The 20,534-nt window shown below is 38.7% G+C and overlaps 1 protein-coding gene across 2 annotated transcripts in view; it reads left to right on the forward strand.

The window, feature by feature from the left end:
• Positions 1-18,044, forward strand: part of LOC131689733 (uncharacterized) — a 44,655-nt gene extending 26,611 nt beyond the window's left edge. For both annotated transcript variants that reach the window (XM_058975024.1, XM_058975025.1), the window contains exons 2-5: positions 4,927-5,638; positions 16,609-16,882; positions 16,972-17,118; positions 17,175-18,044. In XM_058975024.1, coding sequence (XP_058831007.1) covers positions 4,972-5,638; positions 16,609-16,882; positions 16,972-17,118; positions 17,175-17,496 — 1,410 coding nt within the window. In that variant the 5' untranslated portion in view covers positions 4,927-4,971 and the 3' untranslated portion in view covers positions 17,497-18,044. The remainder of the gene's footprint in view (positions 1-4,926; positions 5,639-16,608; positions 16,883-16,971; positions 17,119-17,174) is intronic.
• The last annotated feature ends 2,490 nt before the right edge of the window (positions 18,045-20,534 follow it).

The following is a 20,534-nucleotide window of genomic DNA, read 5'->3' on the forward strand; positions in this document are numbered from 1 at the left end:
CCTCTTCACACACATACACCTGCATGATAAAATAAGTTAGCCAAAAGACAACATTTTTGTTTCCAGCAGGGGCGGATCCAAAATAAAATTTCCTAGTGGGTCTGAAATTTCGATTTCGAAAGGAACACATTACGTCATACGCGATAACCTCGTTTAATAAAAAATAATGAAAAATTTGGCTTGAAATGATTTTAAGTTTGAAACTACTTGAAAAATGAAACTAGTTTAAAATTTCTTAACAAGTTGTAAATTTTCGGCAGGGTCCCTCTCCTCCTTTATCCGCCGCTGGTTTCAAGCGCTGTTTCAGTGTCCACACATAGCATCTCAAGATCGTGGTTGTCGATCCATTGTATGTATGTGAAAATCGTACTGAATATGTAATATACACTTCCACCATTGTATTAAATATAATCAGCCATGGAATCGTAGTTTATATAAATGAGAAAGACACAATTGCACCACTAGCTGGATTAAAACAAGTTTTTCAGTAAGGTATTTGACAACATGCCTCTCTAGTTATTTCTAAAGCACGGGTGGAGTCAATTGATTTTGCGCCTACAGAAAGGCGCAGCAGTTTTACTTCTGATTTGTTTTTAAAAAGTTGCGAGACAATCTATAGCGATTCATGGTACTCAGAGCCTTTTGAGTTATTATATCGAACAGTTTTGTTTCGAAATGCATAACTTGTATACGCTGCCGTTCTCTTTGTTGCTTCATTTGAAATGCGTTTGGAACTATTTTGAATATATAAAGAGCATTCAGCACATACACTCAAGCTCGACAGATTGGGGAAAATCATTTCGAGCCAAGTAACGATCTAAGGACACGTTCGGGAGTGGTTCAGTTCTAGATTCATAATTTTGACAGTTCTATAATATAAAACTGAAAATTTTGAAACTAGAAATTACTCTCCAAGCAGCAGTATGAGCGGGTTTCGTTTACATGTTTACAGTCCATGCCATGTCTTAAACGTTACTGGACTTAAATATATGTTTCCCCTGTTTCTCCAGCCTGAGTATCTGTCCTCTCTTTGTATTTAAAACCCAGTTCTAAACATGTTTCAAAATAAGAAACAAAAAGAACATCGGTACGCCAAATTAAATTTATTTTAAAACAAAACCGTTTTAAATTGTAAAGCAAACCGCTATACTGTGGATGTAATTGTTTCAGTTCTAGTTCCACATTGAAACACCTTTATAAAATCAAACGCTGCAGAACACTAAGTTCATTGCTTTAGTTTCAAGCTGGAACCGGTTTAATAACATTGTAATTTATTTAAAAAAAAAATCATTTATTTGGCCATTAATCGATTAAGAAATACTTCATCTAAAAATTGTTCAACAAAGTTCATTTGCACATTATTGAAAATTTAACTGGATAATACAATTTTATATTTCGTGGAAAAACTGAATACATCGAAGACCCGTTTTCATCAGCCCCTTTGGTGTAACTTTGGTTGACAAAATGGGGGTGTTGCGGCGAACGCAATTTATGGTCGACGCTTTCCGTTTTTCTATAAATATTATCTGTAGAATATGTATGTATTGTGTCACAAATAAAGACAAAATCCTCAGCTATTATCATCCAGCCACCGCTGCGCGCGGATGGTTTTGGGTTTTTCGGGCACGGTTAATTCAATAGAATAGTTGTGTGCTTTCGATCCATCCGAACGTCCAGATCTGACAAAACATTGGTGCCGTGACCAGGATGCTGTCCTGGGTGTATACAATTATGTTCGAGTCAACTGGATATCGTGAAGGTTGGATTCCGTCAACAGCTTCTGTAACACCGTTGCCCGCCATTGCGAAAACGAACGTGGACCAAACAGATCTTCACAGTGCTTCTTTGCTACGATAGTGGGGCGTTCAACACGCAGCTACCTAGCAGTCATTGGTTTCTTCGGTACACTTTCAACAAGCGTCTGGTTTGTTGGTTCGTCAAAGCATCAGATCAACTACTGAATCAGCTCCCAAGCCGTGGAGTCTTGGTATGTACGTTAGTTTCAATAACAGTCCGTCTTCGCTGGGACTTTCGCTGTTCTCTAACAGCATTCTCGGCTCAGTATTCTGGTGTGCGAAGTGCAGAAGAAGCAAAATCCCAATGATCACAATAAGCAAGCATCACGTCGAAGTTTTCTCTGCACGCGTCCATCCTCTTCCGTGCGTCATGGCTCCGTTCACAACGTAGGATTGTTTCACCGATTCGATAATTGGCAGCAATAGAAGCCGCAACTGCCATCATTAGTAATATTTGGACGAATTTCATAATGGTAATGACTACAAATGTATTACAAAACCGTTGGTTTTGGCGGGTCGGGATGTTGCGGCGAACGCAATTTATGGTCGACGCTTTCCGTTTTTCTATAAATATTATCTGTAGAATATGTATGTATTGTGTCACAAATAAAGACAAAATCCTCAGCTATTATCATCCAGCCACCGCTGCGCGCGGATGGTTTTGGGTTTTTCGGGCACGGTTAATTCAATAGAATAGTTGTGTGCTTTCGATCCATCCGAACGTCCAGATCTGACAAAACAGGGGGCAATGACAAAACATATTTATTTATTTTCTTTTTTAAACTGAAGCTGTGAAAATAGTTAACATTATTCCGTACACTGAAAAAAATCCAAACGTTAATTCTATTTGCTTCAAACCGCTTAAAATTCATATGAAGAAGAAATGCTATTGTTATCACGCGCACACATACCTTCTATGTGTCAACTGTATAAACTATGTATGCACACACATAAGTTATATGTGCATATTGTTATAGAATGGGGTTTTATGTGCCTAATAGTTATGGAATGTGAATGTAAGATTAATATTTCTTGTAAATACACACATTAGGTTTATGTGCCAGCAAATAGTGTCTATATGCCTCCGTTAATTGCAAAAATCTATGTGTAAAATCAATAGGCATAACGTTTACTTTTTTCTGAGTGTATACATAGTCTCATAACTTTGGCTGGTTATTGAAATCGGGTCGAAAAGCTGACAAAATTAGGGGCTGATAAAAACGGGTTTCACTGTATTTCCTTTGGCGAGCGTGGATTTTCTCATCACAGTCCTCAATATTCAGCTACTCGTTTTGAATATATTATAATGCCAATCAGCTAGAAAGATTATTGATTAATTGAAGTAATGAATAAGTTTAAAAGTATAGCAGAGAGCATAGTGTTATTCTTGGTTTTAGAATATTGTTACTGCTATAAGATCATTCCTTCAATAAATTATGTTTCGAAACGCAAACACCTGGGCTAAATAAATTATGTTTTGATGGGGGAAAGGAGGGAGCAGGAGAGTAAGCTAATACGTCGTAGTTGTGGAGATTAAAATTCATTCGCGAATTATATTGCACGCTCTTAAAGAAAAGTTACATTTTAAATGTCACCGTGCTCGTGTTCTGTACACAACCCTCTTGTCGAAAATTCTCTCCGCCTAATTTTTTTAGACGAACGAATCACTTATCCAGATTTTGTTTTTACATTAAAGTCGCTCTAGGTTCACTTGAAACTGTCATTTTTATATTGATTTTGTAACCATTAGAGCGAACCTAGAGAGGTTTGAAACATTATAAAATATTATGTAGAGCAATGGGCTTAGTAAGTTGAATGCCTTACAGTTCGGTTTCCCACCCCCGCACATAGCGTTAGCAATTCTAAGGTTTGGGCTGCTATAATCGAAACAATAAAAATATTAGATAAAAATATTATAGTCATTTTCACATTTGTTATTGATACGCATATACTTACCTAACCAGATACAATCATACAAAACAGTTCATATCTTCCATATATTCAACATACGAACTGGTCTGCAAATGCAGGCAATATCTGTCTTATTGCGAAGTTCGTGTTACTCAATGATAAGGACCTTTTTCATTATACGACCATAAATGGGTATCTATAATCATAGTCATCCGAATATGTTGCCTCTTCATGTTCGATTAACCTGGATTGGCAGTAACGTGAAATCAAAAGAAAATTATGACCGCTTCGCGCATTCTTCCTGGCATCCTGGTCCTACGTCTATACTGTTTACTCACTCAATGGATGAAGGATGAAGCCGCTGACCGTCAGTGCGGCGAAAAAGTGAAATCCTCGCTCAGTTTTGAGGTCATTCGGCGGAGGACTTCATTCGCGTCATCTTAAGTACGCATCGTCCTAAATTTTTGTTTTCCAATTTTTTGCCACTTGTATCTTGCTAGTGTCCATGCATGTCCCACTTTGATGTCGTTGTTCTTGTCGCTGTCGTTGTAACTTGTTCAGACTTCCTCGACTCGCGCTTCAGTATGTTGAGCGTTGGGTAGATAAGGAAATTTATTGGCGAAATGATTAAACAAAATTCTGCTGCTACTAGAAAACACGAATTCGCATGATTTTTATATTTTTAGTTGAACATTTAGATTGATAAAGTTTTCCAGAAACAGGATGAGACCTGCTTCGTTCGTCGACGATTGTCGTGTGTCATGTAGTCTCTAACGAGTATGAAAATGAAAGTGGATTTGCCGGTGCATGAATCGGAAGGCAAAATATATTGCTGCTTCCCTATGCTAGGTTTAAATGTTGGATTTACTCTCTCCAGCTGAGTCTAGTAGTCCGTTTTAATGAGTCATGTTGTGGCTGGTTTGGAAGGCTTGCATGTAACGATTTATGGGCCAAACTTGTATAACATAGATTTTATCGATGTGTTATACAATGTTGGCTTATTTGTCGTTTCAAGAATTAATTTTGATGTGTTTCATTTTTCCAAGGAATGTATATAACTGTAACTCGTTGGTGACGTAAAACCACAGATAGCACCCCTTGCAGTTTTGATAGGTTAAGCGTTTCACAGATTACCCTTAAACAACTTAAACTTACATTTAAAAAAAATAAACCTATTTTCGTTATTTGATAAATTCATTATTCTTGGTTTTCATTACAGCCACAGCACTACTTCATCCTTTCGATCGTCAAAAGAAAAACGAAGATGGAAATACGATGGTACTGGATTGCTCTATCCCTTCTGATTGTTGTCTCCCATACGGCGGTAACACACGACATGACCAACTCTCGAGATAGTAGTAGTTCGAATTACGATATCGGGTCTAGTAAAAGCAGTAGTAGTAGTAATGCTAAAGACAAGAGTAATATAAGCAAAAAAGGCAATACAGTCAACATAAGTAATAATTTAGAAGAACTATCTTCAGTGCCATACCATACAGAAAATTCACAGAAGAAAAACACGGTTAGCAGCGCACATAAAGAATATGATGCTGATGATAATTTTGACGAACTGATTGCCAGCACTGAGGCGATTGCTACAAAAAACGTCAAAAAATACTTACAGAAAGATTATAAACATCATAAAAAATACTATCCAAACGACGGTGACCGGCAAACTCCGGAGTACGCAAATGATCCTTTAGTCCTTAATGAAAATAGTCGCGAAAGCTCAGCGAGGGAACCGCAACTGGTCGATGCAGTGAACAAACCACATAGTCGCAAAAAGCGGCTTATTTGGATAACAGATGATGGAAGAATGGCATTTCCACCTGGTACCTCGCTAACCATTGCGCCGACTATCGCATTACCTTTTGTGCGGTATCCACCCACGGGATTTCTGTCGAATATCTCCATCAGTTTACCGGTGACCAGTAAGTCAAATAATCTATAGCTCGAGGATGGGGAAACTACTAAGCCAAAATTAACAATTGAGCTTTTGTACATTAGAGATGATTTTTGAAGGAGAACCCTACGGGGTCTGTTCAGGGCGGCCAACCAAACGGTTATTTCGTAGATTTACAGATTTTTGTTTTTTTTTTCTACGGATTAATTCAAGGAATCTACGAATTTTTGATTATTGTTTTAGAAGTCTGCGGAAATTAAATAAAACTTATTCAAAATCAGTTTTGCCTTTCTCCTATAGAAAGGCTATGCAATCACTCTGAAAATAAGCTTTTAACCGACATCCGGAGGGCTGCGTCTCTTATGCCATTCGACTCAGTTCGTCGAGTTCGGCAAATGTCTCTGTGCATGCGTGTGTGTATGTATTCCTGTGACCAACAAAACCACATCGGTTACTCTGAGATGAATAAACCGATTATATCAAACTTAAGCTCAAATGAAAGGTACAACGTTTTCATAGGCTGCTATTGAATTTCATTTAATTCTGACTTCCGGTGCCGGAGTTACAGGTTGAAAAGTGCGATCACTTTATAAAATGTGTTTTGAATTGCTCCGGAAATGAATTCACATCTGCTTCTCAGAAGTGTCTTACTCGATTTTCTCAAGTTTAGTCTTAAATCAAAGCTACAGCATCCCGATTGACTGCTATTAAAATCCATTGGAATCAAATTTGGTTCTTGTGTTACGGGTTGAAGAATGTGGTCACCTGCGAAATTCCCATATGAACCGGTATAATCATTATATCTAAATAATGCAAAACTAATTGAAATGAGTTCTAAATTGCTTGAAATTGTTGGTCCTGGTCACTAATTGCAAATCAAAATATCTTTGACCACATTGAGGACCGTTGAGGATTCTGGAAGATCCGAGTCATGTTATATTGCTGATCCGATTCTAACAATCTTAGTCTCAAATGAAGGGTATAGTAATCTTAGTCTTAAATGAAAAGTATAGTATTTTTAATCCCCCTCATACACCCACCCAGCATACCCAAATAAGTTAGAAAGCAGACAACATTGAACTAATGCTAATTAAACTAATTAAGTATGATATATTTTGTTTCAAGTGTTTCAGCGTGTGATTTTATGATACTTTTTCGACGGCTGGGGTTCACAAGGAGATTGATAATAGTCACATCTTTCTCCGGACAAAACCAGCCTAGAGGCCTTGTGGCATCCGGCGGGTTGAAGTTTCTCAATCAAGATTTGATCCACTGTATTCCACGTCACGGTCTTTCTTCGTGCCGAGGACTGAAAGGCTGGCAGGACTTAAAATGCCAGCTGCACACGGAGTGTCGTCGGTTTTACTCTAGCTGTGTTACGCGAATCTCTGACACAGTGGACATCTGTTTCTTCCCAAATCGTGGGATTCAAATGGTGTCCCTAATACATATTTCGGGGTTCGCTATAGGCGATTATAAGCCAAGTGTTTGGTATCTTCTAGCTGCTGTACAACAAGTGCTGATAGTGAAATATGTAGTGCCGTGATCGAATATGGTTAGAGTAACACATATTAATTTTCATCATAAACGTACAAGCAACTTTGAATTTCTCCAACCTTGGACAAGAAGGAAAAACTTCCATGGCTTTGGTTTAAGAACCGTATTTCCATAAAGGAAATTTCTACGTTAAAAGCTAATTAACCCCGTCTTCGTAGCCTTCAACATAAATGGCATGAAAAAATTCACGTGAAATGCCTCGTGCATGTATACTTGCGAATAGTGCTATGGACGCATGTCTTATATCCTCACAACTCGCGATATTTGTGTTGTCACAGTCAATATGACCTGATAACATTAACAAGAAAGATGTCAATTGTTAGGTATATTGACCACATAATGAACCATAACCTTCTGATGATTTCAAAAGGGTTGTATCATACTGTGGCAGAAATGGTTTCCCCTCATAATCGATGATGCAAATACCCTTCACATAATTTGGAGCAGCTCAGATTCGAATTTGAGAGGCGTCGAATTGATGGAATACTTAAACAGTATAAATCTGCACATACTTAATGTAGGAATTCGTACAATATTTGCACGAGTTGGCAGAGAAGAGGTGTTACATGTAACTCTCTACTCTAACGGTATTACGTAAGAATTGGCCTACTAGCTCGTACCAATCGAGCTCTAACCGTTCTTATCTGATCATAAGTACATCGTCTTTGATCACTCAAACGTCGCGCTAGATATCGTCACATAATCCCAAATCTACGAACTGGGACGAAGAGGGCTTGGCGACTAGGTTTCAGGAATATGTTCTGACGATTGAATCTCCACGTGACAAACTCACTCATAGTAGCAGCATACCAAGAGGCTTGCCCGTTTTGAGTTTTTCGTGCCTTTGGAGACCTTGGTGGAATACCGAACTTGTTCGACTCAAAAAGATATGTAGAAAAGCTTGGGATCGCAGACGCAGGGATGGGTCTGAGGCCTTTGTTAGTTCACAAAGCATACAGAAATGCCCTTTGACCCTCTGAGCGAAGTGGTTGGAAAAGCCTCTGCATAAATGTCTCAAATCTCAACAAGACTAGCAGATTGAATAAGTTATTTTCGAAATCGAAAGACTTTCATGTCAGTTAGATTAGAACTGCTAATAATGAATACTCGTGTGACAAAGATGTAGTACTCAACTGTCTTTTTGACACGCACTTGCCAGGCTGTACGGAGCCATCACGCCCCTGAGTTCTTTCCAGTGAGTTCTAATTCTTGGGCATTTGTTCGTAGAATTGTGACAACCAAATCGATCAAATGGGCGATTGAAAGTTTTGCTCCGTATAAGTTTCCGGAAAAAGATGGAATCATTCCAAAGAGAATATGAGCACTTCAAGCATATTTTGAAAAAAGTTCTTACTTGTAGTCTGGCAACAGGATACTTTCCATTTGCGTGACTGTAAAATTTGGTGTTTGGAGCTGAATAATGAATATTCCTTTTTTAATTTGTTACTGTTAAAATCATTTTCTCTAAATTTTTTTTAAACTTATAATATAGCACCCAATAACTGTGGGTGCGTTTCACACTTACCCACGCTTTCTTACTTACAATTACACATATCGCCGTATAGTATTATTACTCAGTTGAATTATAACACTCGCAAGCAGTAGACGATACCGCGTTTTTTGTCTACAATCCAAAACCTTCCAACAATCATTCTGGTCGGTCGAATAAAAGTTGTCGCGTAGGCTTTTCGTGTCGGTTTGAAAGTAAAATTCGTCGCGGGTTCACCGGTAAGAAATTACGGCGAAGAACAGTTTGGTGCCGAAACCCGGGAGGAAATCCCAAAAAAAGATACCGGTGAACCCCCACATGCGTATACCTTGTGCAGTGCAACCTGATCGAAACTAATTATTCATCGATTATCGCTGCGGTAAACCCGCTAATCACCCTTTCTCGTTCGCTCTGGTGGACATTGATGACCGTCGAACTGTCCTTGGAAGTCAAGATTCTCGAGTACCCGTCGTTCCGGCGGTGGATAAAAGCTAACCTCAAAAAGTGAGGGTTTTGTACATTGTGCTATTTTAAAAAAAAAACCGCGCTACTGGTGAATAGCCTATTAGCCATTGTGCGCGCACGATATGAAGAAAGTGACGCTGCGAAAAAATACCCTCCATCACAAAACGCTTTTGCGAAGGAGGAATAATATTCTCGGGTCAGCTAAACTGATACAACAGTTCGATGATCAGTACGAAGAAACTCAAGTGAATCAAGGGTTGTTGAGGATCGCTCGCCTCGATAAGCTGTGGAAAACATTTGAAGGCGTGCAGGACGAAATAGAAGTGATCGAAGACAAACAAGAAGACTTTGCGGAATCACGACAAGAATTTCACGACCTGTATTTTGAGATGAAGGCTTAACGAGTAAACTTCCTCGAAATGATCCTGTCCCTGACACTCCAGTTCCCTAAATAGCACAACAAATCGCGCCTCCGGTTCATCGAGTTGTGTCGGTTAAACTTCCGGAGTTGAAGATGCCGGAATTTGACGGCCAACCGGAGCAGTGGATCGAGTTTCGAGATTTGTCGAAATCGGTAATTCATTCCAACGTGCAATTGTCGGCCGTGCAAAAACTACATTACTTGCGCAGCAGCTTGAAAGGTGACGCTTCTCGTCTCATATCGTCTATTGCGATCTCCGCGGACAATTATGCGATCGCATGGAAAATTATTAGTGATCGGTATGAGAACACGGGTTATCTGGTGAAACAGTATATGTCTGCATTATTCCGTCTACCATCTGTGCGAAGGGACTCTGCTTCTGCTCTGTCCGAATTGGCGGACGAGTTTAATCGCCACGTTGGAATCCTTGACAAGCTCGAAGATAAGGATGCGCATTGGAATTCGTTTCTGGTGGATTAGGCAGCCTGCTCGACGAAAGGTCTTTCCTCAGTGCAAAGAAGAAGAAGTGCCTCAATATTCCGTTTTGTTTGAGTTCATACGAAAAAGATCGCGTACTTTGCAAAAGTGTTCTACGGCAAGTGGCTCTTCGTCCAACGTACAAGTGAAACCACCTCCTCTCACGTTGCCTCCGAAAGTGTGGTGAAATGTCGGAGCTGTAAACAAGCTCACTCGTTGGTACAGTGTGAGGCATTTATCAAGCTAAGTGCAAACAATAGATTTGATTTTGTCAAAAAACACCGGTTGTGTATTAAATGTTTAAGAGGTGGTCATATGGCTAAGGATTGCCGTGCTAGTTTTTGTAGAACGTGTGGGAAGCAGCACCACAGTATGTTACATCTGCCAGCACAGTTGTCGACTTCAGCAGTCGTGGTAACACCGAGTGAAGAACAATCACCAAGCACTTCCCAAGTGTACAAGCTATTTGTTCTGTACCCACCACTACATCTCAATCGGACATTTCTTATTCGGTCGTGAATGCACCGCCGATGGTGCTTACAAGTACATTACCCCAGGCAATTGTGTCGGTTTCGCAAAACGTTTCGTCACCTCTCGTCGCGATCGATGCGCCCCTCCCTCCGTCGCCGGTTGTTTCGTACGAATCTGAACCACTTCCATACTGCACCCAGCAGCCAGCTACATCATTAACGCAGGCAAATAATACCTTTGAAATTATTGTGTTCCTATCGACAGCCGTCGTTCGAGTTCGAGACGTAAACAATGTGTACCACTTTGCACGTGCAGTGACAGTGGGTCTCAATCGAATTTAGTGTCCGAGTCACTTTGTCAGAAATTAGACCTCAAACGTACTCGAGTTAACCTCCCTGTCAGTGGTATAGGGCAATCTACCGTAAACGTTCACTACAAAGTACAGATCGCACTTTCGTCACGCTTTGGCGGATTTGAGCAACAGACAGACTGCTTGGTTCTACCGAAATTAACCGTTAGTCTCCCAAGTCGTATCCTAGTAACAATTGTGGTTTTATGGTAGTTTAATAGCCACTCGTAAAACTGAGATTGCACTTGTAGCGTGCTATAAAACTTCAATTGTTACTTGGGTAGTGTGGATATATCTCGCCGGACCATTCCGCGCCATTTGCCACTGGCTGATCCGAGATTCAATATTTCGCAAGGAATCGATCTCATTGTTGGAGCTGAATTATTTTACACTCTTCTCGAATCTCAAAGACTAACCCTTACTGATGGATATCCTATTTTACAGAAAACCGTATTAGGATACGTAGTCTCTGGAAAGGCTACTGCTCATGCGCCTGAGACGGTGGTGTGCCACGTCGCTGTTGATCAAGACCTCAATGATCAACCGGAACGAATGTGGGAGGTAGAACAGGTAGAAGAGCATTTCATTCGCACGGTGACCCGTGATAGCAGTGGACGTTACATGGTGCGGTTACCGCTCAAAGAGTCTCGTGTTCCATTCCTAGGGAATTCCTACAAGCCTGCTGTGAGCAGATTTTCGATGATGGAGAGACGTTTCGCCAAGGACAACGAGTTGCGTGTGGCGTATACACAATTTATGGAGGAATATATAAAACTGGGACATATGGAAGAGTGTTCTCGCGGCGCGGACCCGCAGTTTTGTCAAAAAAACTATTTTGTGTTTAGTGGTAATCGTCATTAAACAAATTTTAACTATATTTGGAAATTTTAATAACTAAAAAAATATTTTTGAGTAGCCTGTTAGTAGCATTTTACTGTAGATGTGAATTGGTTTAGTGGAATAATTTGGAAGTTTAGCTTTTATGGTAAAACACTTTACCCGCCTAAAGGCGGTGTTGGGCACCTGGGCGAAAAAAAAAATTATAGTCTTTTGTGATTACTTATCGTACCTAAACTAGCTTTATGTGCAATTTTAGCTGAAAAGGAGCATGTTTTAAAATCTTTGGGTGAATGCTGCTGTTAGAATATGGATGTCCTTATAACCTTTAATTATATTTAGGGGAGTCTGGGGTAAGTTGGCAGAAGCTTTTTTTCTCCTTTTGTATTAGACATACGGCGCTGTTTATAGTCCTGCACTTTAAGTACTGTGTAATACATTCTCCTATGTACTTATGTTGCATTACATTCTGTTTCGTTCATGTTAAGCGTTAAGTTTTTGAGCATATCAGAGTGAAGAGCCTATTTTAGTCGTATTAGGGAGGGTGCCTCACCATTTCATTAATTACTCGGAATACAATTGATGCAACGCCAATGCATACCAGTATCTTTGCTTTCCAATGCGTTGAACAAAGATGGCTAACGCTACTCTAACCACCGGCTTCACATGGTTAGGGTGAAAATAGACTCATTACCCAAGGTGAAGTTTTTAAATTTCAGCTTCTTTGTTATTTAGAGCTATTTCAAAGCTACTCCACAAATGACTAGATTTTTCGATAGCGCGCGAAAGAACTTTCCGTGGCCGTATATACAATATACGTAACCACAAACAAAATTTGTTCTTTTTTGTTTGGTTACTTCGGAATGTCACCTGAAGAATCTTGAAAATTCTCTTTTACACGATCTTCTTAAATTAAAAAATAAAACATGATAAGTGAAACCATCGCCATCAGACACTGGTCTCCCCTGCTATAAATGGAAGTCAATCATTAAAAAACCAAAGCACTAGAGAAATTCTCCTTAGCCTGGGTAATTTACGTTCTGATGGAGTCCAAAATATAAACCATCTGAATTCGCTTATGTTGAAGTAACTAGAAAAAAGAAAGTTTTTGTTTTTTATTCGCCCAAGTGCCCAACATCGCCTCTAGGCGGCCTACTTATTTTAAGGCATTAATGAAAAATACATTGCTTACATGAATTATCAACATTATTTTCATACTCAGTTGCGTTTCAGCTTCGCCTCATCAGAAACCGACACTAACTTATTGTCGGAATAGATTAGCGCCAGCTTGACGCAAATCCCTTAAAACTAAAACACACTTTGTGTTTCAATCGAACGACTGATCAAACGTGATGTCCCGTTCGAACAGAAGTTCTGTTTATGCCGATGAGACACAGTGAAGCCGAAGCTTGTCTTGGCTTAGCAGGCCTATGCGAAAGCACTATGCTACATTTCACCCTAAGGAGGAAAATTTGGTAAAAACCAAAATTTCTCACTAGGGTGAACATTTGTTGGTAAAACCAGTCTTTGCACTTGAGGGCACAAATCCTTATTTCATGCTCAGTTGCGTTTCGGCTTCACCTCATCAGAAACCGACACTAACTTATTGTCGGAATAGATTAGCGCCGTCTTGACTATGAAATATAGCATAGTGCTTTCGCATAGGCCTGCTAAGCCAAGATAAGTTTCGGCTTCACTGTGTCTCATCGGCATAAACAGAACTTCTGCTCGAACGGGACATCACGTTTGATCAGTCGTTCGATTGAAACACAAAGTGTGTTTTAGTTTTATGAGATTTGCGTCAAGCCGGCGCTAATCTATTCCGACAATAAGTTAGTGTCGGTTTTTGATGAGGCGAAGCTGAAACGCAACTGAGTATGAAATAAGGATTTATGCCCTCAAGTGCAAAGACTGGTTTTACCAACAAATTTTCACTCTAGTGAGAAATTTTGGTTTTTACCAAATTTTCCTCCATAGGGTGAAATATAGCATAGAACATTATTTTCGTTTTTCTCATCACGAATCCCACCTACAAAAGTTTTTTCAAGCCAAATAAAAATTTGGGCACTAGAGGGTTAACTTAATCAACATGAGTTCAATGTTATCTTCATGTGATTATGTTTTGAAATGTTGGTGGAATGGGTTTAGAAGTGGAGCGGGTGGGGGGTTTAGTAGAGTGGGAGTGGAAGATGCGTCAGAAATCCTTCATCTTATTTCGGTATACGGGGTGGATGAAGGAAATGCGGATGTGAGGGTGGTCAAAAAGGAGAGGAGTGAGGAAGGAGCGAGGTGTGAGGGCAAGGGTGGGGGGGGGGGGGGTGTTCTGAGTGGCGACACAATACTCAACCGCAAATGTTTCCTTTCATTTGAGACTTGGTTTGAGAACATCGGTTCAGTCATCACCGAAGAACCGATGTGACTTAAATTGTGGAATACGCCCGGAATCCGGGATTTCCGCAATCGTCGATAGTGGACAATATATCCAAAGAATGTTTGTTTGGCAATCAGTGATCTAGACGTGCGGATCGAAGTAATTTGGTGACCATTTCAATAGTTTTTAGCCTCTGCGATGTTACGATTGTACCGATTTATATGGGAAATTCCAGTGTAACCTTACTAACCAACCTGTAATTCCGGAACCAAGGGTCAGAACCGAATGAAATTCAGCAGCAGTCAATGGCATTACTGTATCTTTCATTTGAAATCTAGTTTGTAAAAATCGGTAGAGAATTGGGTCATTAAATGAGAAAAAAATGTCGTTTTTTATTACTTACATCGATAAAGCTGATTTTCGTGATTGCAACAATGTTTTTTTTCCAACTCAGGAAAGGTAAAAATAATATTAAAATTTAAAATAAAGAAATATGTTGACAGTGTGGATTTGACACTATAGGAAGAAAAAATTAGGGCATGTTTTCTCGGTTTTTCCGAAGGGTTATTTTTATTTGACATAAACACCATCCATTGCATATAGTTTTTTCATTTTGGGTGTTGTCCTGATAGGCCAGATGTAAACAACCGCAGTTTTCCTATGTATGGTTGTCAAGTTTACATAAGATTTATTTTAAAAAACAAAAGAATCGTTTTTACGTATTACAACGAAATTTTTTTTTGAAATAATGTTATATTATGTATGTTGGACCTAAAATTTATCGAATAGAACGGAAAACTATATATTGCTTAATGACCCAATTCGCTGGGTAGTAGGTGTGATATTAGCTTAGGATCTTGGCGAGTTCCCCGTGGGTATCATGAACCGTCATAGGTGGCCAATGTGGTAGAAAGATGTTTTGATTTATAATTAATTATCCAGACCCGCAAACTAGATTAATGTTGAGCCCATTTTAATATGTTTTACGTCATTTGGACATCATGGTTGTACCATGAATTCGCTGTGTGACCGCACTCTTCAACCTGTAACTCCGGAACCGGAAGTCGGATCAACCAAAAATTCAATAGCAGCCTATGGGAGCGTTATACCTTTCAGATGAAACTAAGTTTGTGAAAATCGGTGCAGCCATCTCTGAGAAATTTATGTGAATTTAAATGACACACATACACCCACACGCACATACACACACGCACACATACACACAAATACATACACACACAGACATTTTCCGATCTCGACGAACTGAATCGAATGGTATATGACACTCGGCCCTATGGCCTCCGTTGCATAGCCTTTCTTTATATGAGAAACGCAAAAAGTACGGTAACGTGATGAGAAATCACAAAAATCGCGAATAAGCTCCTGAAAATGAACATCATTTGACTGTCGGCTATATATATATATTATATATTCCCAAATCATGAACAAAAATTATAACAAAAACTAAACATATCCAGGGAACAACAGTAATCCAACCAAACATTCGAATGTAAGGCCATGTATATATTCAAGGTGATCTAGTTTTTTAGAAACACAAATAGTTTCATGACTACGAGGCTTATTATTCATAATTTCAGGAACTTGGTCACGGTTTTCGTAAAGCGTTCAGTTCATGAAATCGTGACCTTTTGTTCATGAATTAGTAAACGGATTTTTTTCTGTGTGGTATTGAAGAGATTTTAGTTGTAACAGTCTATCAGTATTACGTTTTGCAATGTTATCCTACTATTTTACCCTAGTTCGCAGCATAACTGGTGTCTCAAAAGCTCCCGGCTTAGGCATTGTGCATCGCTGGTATCAAGACGCACAGTAGGGTAGAATGCTACTTTCGACGCTCAAACCTTTAGCATCCTGGGTAAATGTATCCTGAAGGATTAGTGTCTTCAGCAAAGTATCTTGGATGGAAAAGAACATTGTTTGACAACGTTAGTTTTGATCTAAATAAGTAGGAACTGACTTAGCTCAGTTCTGTATTTTGACAGGAGCGTTCTATCAAAAAACTCTTCAGAAAATCTGTTTCTTTTGATATGTTTAACATATGTACCAAAGACACTTATAGTATATAACCTATGTGGATGCCGCTACAGGACCTTTGCAAAAAATACTTTAGATTTATGAATAATTTAGGAAAAAAATATCAGAGATGTTTTATTAAAAAAAGTTAAAGTTCATTTTCTCGAGTGTTTTTTTACGGCGTCATCTACATGGGTTATAGAGTATAAGTATTTTTGGTGCATATATTCAAAATATCAAAACAAGCTACTTTACCCAAGAAAAAAAATTTATAGTAGAGAAGAGATAAAACTGATCTAGATCAGTTTCCATTTATCTAGATAGAAAAACCAAAGTTGTAAAAATAATGCTCCTGTCCATCCAAGATACTTTGCTGAAATCACTAATCCTCCAGGATACATGCACAGGGTGCTAGAGGTTCTGAGCGTCAAAAGTAGCATTCTGTCACACTGTGAGACTGTACATTTCCTTATGATGTTGACCCTCTTGTAAATTTTATACGCACTTTAAAAAATCTTTTTTTCTAGTCGACTTTGATAAACTTGGCCTGACGGACAACCAGAATCCATTAGGAGTGCTGCCACCATTGTTCGCCCGTTCGATGGGCCGTGCCGCGGGAAGTGTTTTGGCCGACTACGTTTCTGATTACATGCACAACAGGAGGCGTAAGCGTAGCGCATCAAACTTTCAAAGTAGTGATATGTTCAAGATCACCACCAATTTCATCGATGGCGATGGTAGCGAACCTAAGACACCAGAGTTACCCGAGGAACACAAGCATGCGTTCCATGGAGGCGAAAGGTGATTTGTGTATAAATTCAGCAAAGAGGCGCGAAATAATTTGTAAAGGTGATCTAATTATCAACGATTTTGTTTTACTTCTCCGACAGGGCGTTGCTGTACACTGTGGTGGAAGATTTCATCGCCAATTTTGGATTGGATGGGAAGGCCTGCATGCTGCGTGCCATTTGCGAGGTGCACTCGAAGCCGGTGGAGAATTTTGGATTGATAGGAGAGATTCTAAGACTGTTTTTCACGTGAGATTTTTTATTATATTTTATGACACGAAAATCAATTCCCTCTGCATTTTCAGAGCATCTTTATCGCCGTATTCAGAGCATCTGCAAGAATATGTATCCGCGGAGAATATTGGTAAGGGACAATCAGGACCAGGAGAATGTTTCCCGTATTTCAAAGACTGTCCTAAAAGTCTCTTTCGAACCACAAGTAAGTTTCAGCAACGCTTCCAGTCAAATTCGCCCAGCGAACAGAACGCCCCGGATGATCTATATGAAAACAGTATAGACGATCTCGAACGGGAAATACGTGGCACTGGTGAACGCGAATCGCAAACACAACCCAAAGATGAAACCGTGATGCAACTGGACAGTGGCTGGAATAAACTAGTAATGTAGGAATAGTCAACATAATAGAGGTTTTGGAATGAGGAAAGTGTGCGTGGGGAAAATGTCGATGAATGGAAGTTATTTGTATAGTTTAATTGTAGTACATGACGAATTTTGGGAATTTCCTCCGCATTTTGTGAACTTAGAGCATTTAAGTTTAATTTATTGTCTAGAATAATGTACATTTTTTGCTCCTTAGATTCTATGTTGTTGATTATGTTCAACGTAATGTTTTCACTAAAAATAAACACATGAATTGTTCAATTACAGCATAGGTGCTTTCGAACCAGAATGAGAGACTAAAAATCCTTCTGGAATTGCAGAAGCGACTTCCAGAAAGCACACTGACTGTGTTTATGTGACCATATTAATTGATAGCCCCGTGCTTTTATAAATAAAATACTTAAGGATCATACAAAGGATCGATTTTTCAAACGAATGTGATTTAATCGTATCCATTGGTTTTGCTGTTATCAAGAATGCAAAACACATCCGACATAAAAATCTATCCGTCAAAAAATTACTTTAACAGCAATACGAAAATTAGGATGTAGGATGTACAGTAGGGTGGGACAAAAAATAGATTCCAGCTCCGAGCAACTTTTTGGGTACCATTTGGGTCCTAGAACATCTGTGCAAATTCTTAGCTTGATCCCTGAAACTATATTTTCGCGCCCACTGTTTAAAGTTTACATGGGATTTTATATGGGAAAATTAACTTTCACAAAATAATTCCTCCAGGAGTCGCCCATTGCTTCCTAAAAATAAACCGTTATGTGGCTTCTGTAGGAAATTTAACAAAGAAACAAAGTCTCGAAAACTACGAAACGATCTGACGCTTGAGAAAAAAGTTATTAAGCTGAAACCAATTGATGCTCTGACGATTGATAAAATATTCATTTTTTCTAGCACCACTGTTGTTGGTTGTCCAATTATATGCAATTTTGTGTTGATCTTCTCTTAATGTGTCTAAATCATTTATCTATACGTCTTGGCCACTTCGCAAGAGTTTTGAGGGATAAATTGAGGCTTCTTTTGTACATAATAAGAGAAAGTTAAAGATTTTGTATATAATTCGACCGTCAGCAGCAGTGATGCTATGAAAAGTGAAATTTTCGTCAATCTTCACGGCATCAATCGGTTTTTGCTTAATAACTTTTTCCACAAGCATCAGATCGTTTCGTGGTCTTCTAGACTTTGTTTCCTTGACAAATTTCCTATAAAAATCAGACATCTATTTATTTTTAGAAGGTAACGGGCGACTCATGGAAGAATTAATTTGCAAAAGACGTTTTCCCCATACGAAATCCCATGTAAACTTTAAACCGTGGGCGCAAAAATATAGTTTCACCGATCGAACTAAAAATTTGCAGAGTTGTTCTGGGAGCTAAATGGGACCCAAAAAGTTACTCGGAGCGAAATTTTATTTTTTTCATATAACCATGTCCCACTCTAATGTACAGCTATAAGAAATGTAGTTAGGCAGACATACAATTGCAATTCAGTAATTATGAAATAGGATAATTTTAATAAATATCTTTCAATCTTGAAAAAAAAATCGGGTTATATTACAGAGAACAGACATCCTTGTTCGAACAAACAAGTTTACAATACTTGTCTAGCCTATCCCAACCAGACGCATCATTCTTTTGGCAATTTTGAAAGACAGTCGTGATTCACTGGTTGGAGACGGGACCTGCGGATTCACGTTTTCTTATTATTTCTTTTTGTTTGTTATATCTTACTTCTTCGATTCACACACACTAATACTTGGTGTAGTTCAAGAAATGACATGACTTTATTAAAGAACAAACAAGAATTCATAGTGAACTTTCAATTTTTTTCGTGAATCCATTGTCATGAAGTGCAAGGTAAAAAATTGCGGTCGTTGTAAAGCGAAAAATCCGGGGATAACTTTTCACCGTTTTCCGGTGAATCCCGATTTGAGGGAACAGTCGGAGAAGTTCACAAGAATTGACGATCTCGAAATTAGTGAAAGCACGAGAATTTGTAGCGTATGTATTTTAAAAGCATTGATTTAAGTTATATATTCATGTGTCGTGTTATTAAATTGTCTGAATGAATCTTTAGGCTCATTTACGATTACTACGTAGATAGAGTAGGGAACGTACACAAAAGTTCCGTCAATATACTCGTGCTTAGATCTTGATTCAGCTGATGACGAACTGCATGGAGACAAATTACGTAGCTCTCTTCCATTGTACTCGTCGCCAGTCTTGAAGGAACATAATTACGCTGTTCCTCGAGATTCATAATCGTTCGATCGTCCAGACAACGAAGACGATTGTAACTCGGTTTATTTATTTATTTTATACAACATTGTTCCTACACTGAGAAATAAAAATATGCATAGCTAGCATACTTTTTATTCCCGTCTCTTATTCTGTTGTGATTTTTATGCATTTTCTAGCATATACTTCTAGTAAGCATTCAATGAGTGGATAGACCGAATATGTCCAATGCATGAAATTTACAGCAGAAGAAACGAGAGAAAAGTATGCTATCGATGAATAATTAAAATTCTGAATTTATTCAATAATATTTTTGATCACTATAAAATGTTATCGAACCTAAAAAATACTAAAAAAGTTCTCTCTATTGCACAGCCTTGATTTTTTGTTACTATCATCTCCACTATTATTATTGATCTGATGATTAATTTATTGATATATTTGGAAAAAGTTAACATTTTCTCAATTTCAAATACAATACTCCCCATATTAATCACTCTGAGGACAGCCGGTTCAATCTAACATTTGCGTGCCGGATCAATTTGACACGCGTTTTTCTTCTTTCCGCAGGCCCCGTCCCAGTACTTTTCTATCTGCCTCTCGTTTTTTCTGTTGTATATTTTATGCATTACACATAGACAGAATTATCCGCTCATTCTAGATAAACGTGTGAAAAGGCCATAGTGAAAATGAGAGTCTCTCTTTGTTTACTTCCTCTTCCGTCAATAACTAGGCCGCATTTACGTTTGTTCTTTACTCATAGCTTAATATTCTAGACGACATCAGAGTCTTTCG

Source organism: Topomyia yanbarensis, chromosome 3 (genome assembly GCF_030247195.1).
Source record: "Topomyia yanbarensis strain Yona2022 chromosome 3, ASM3024719v1, whole genome shotgun sequence".
Classification (NCBI taxonomy): Eukaryota; Metazoa; Arthropoda; class Insecta; order Diptera; family Culicidae; genus Topomyia; species Topomyia yanbarensis.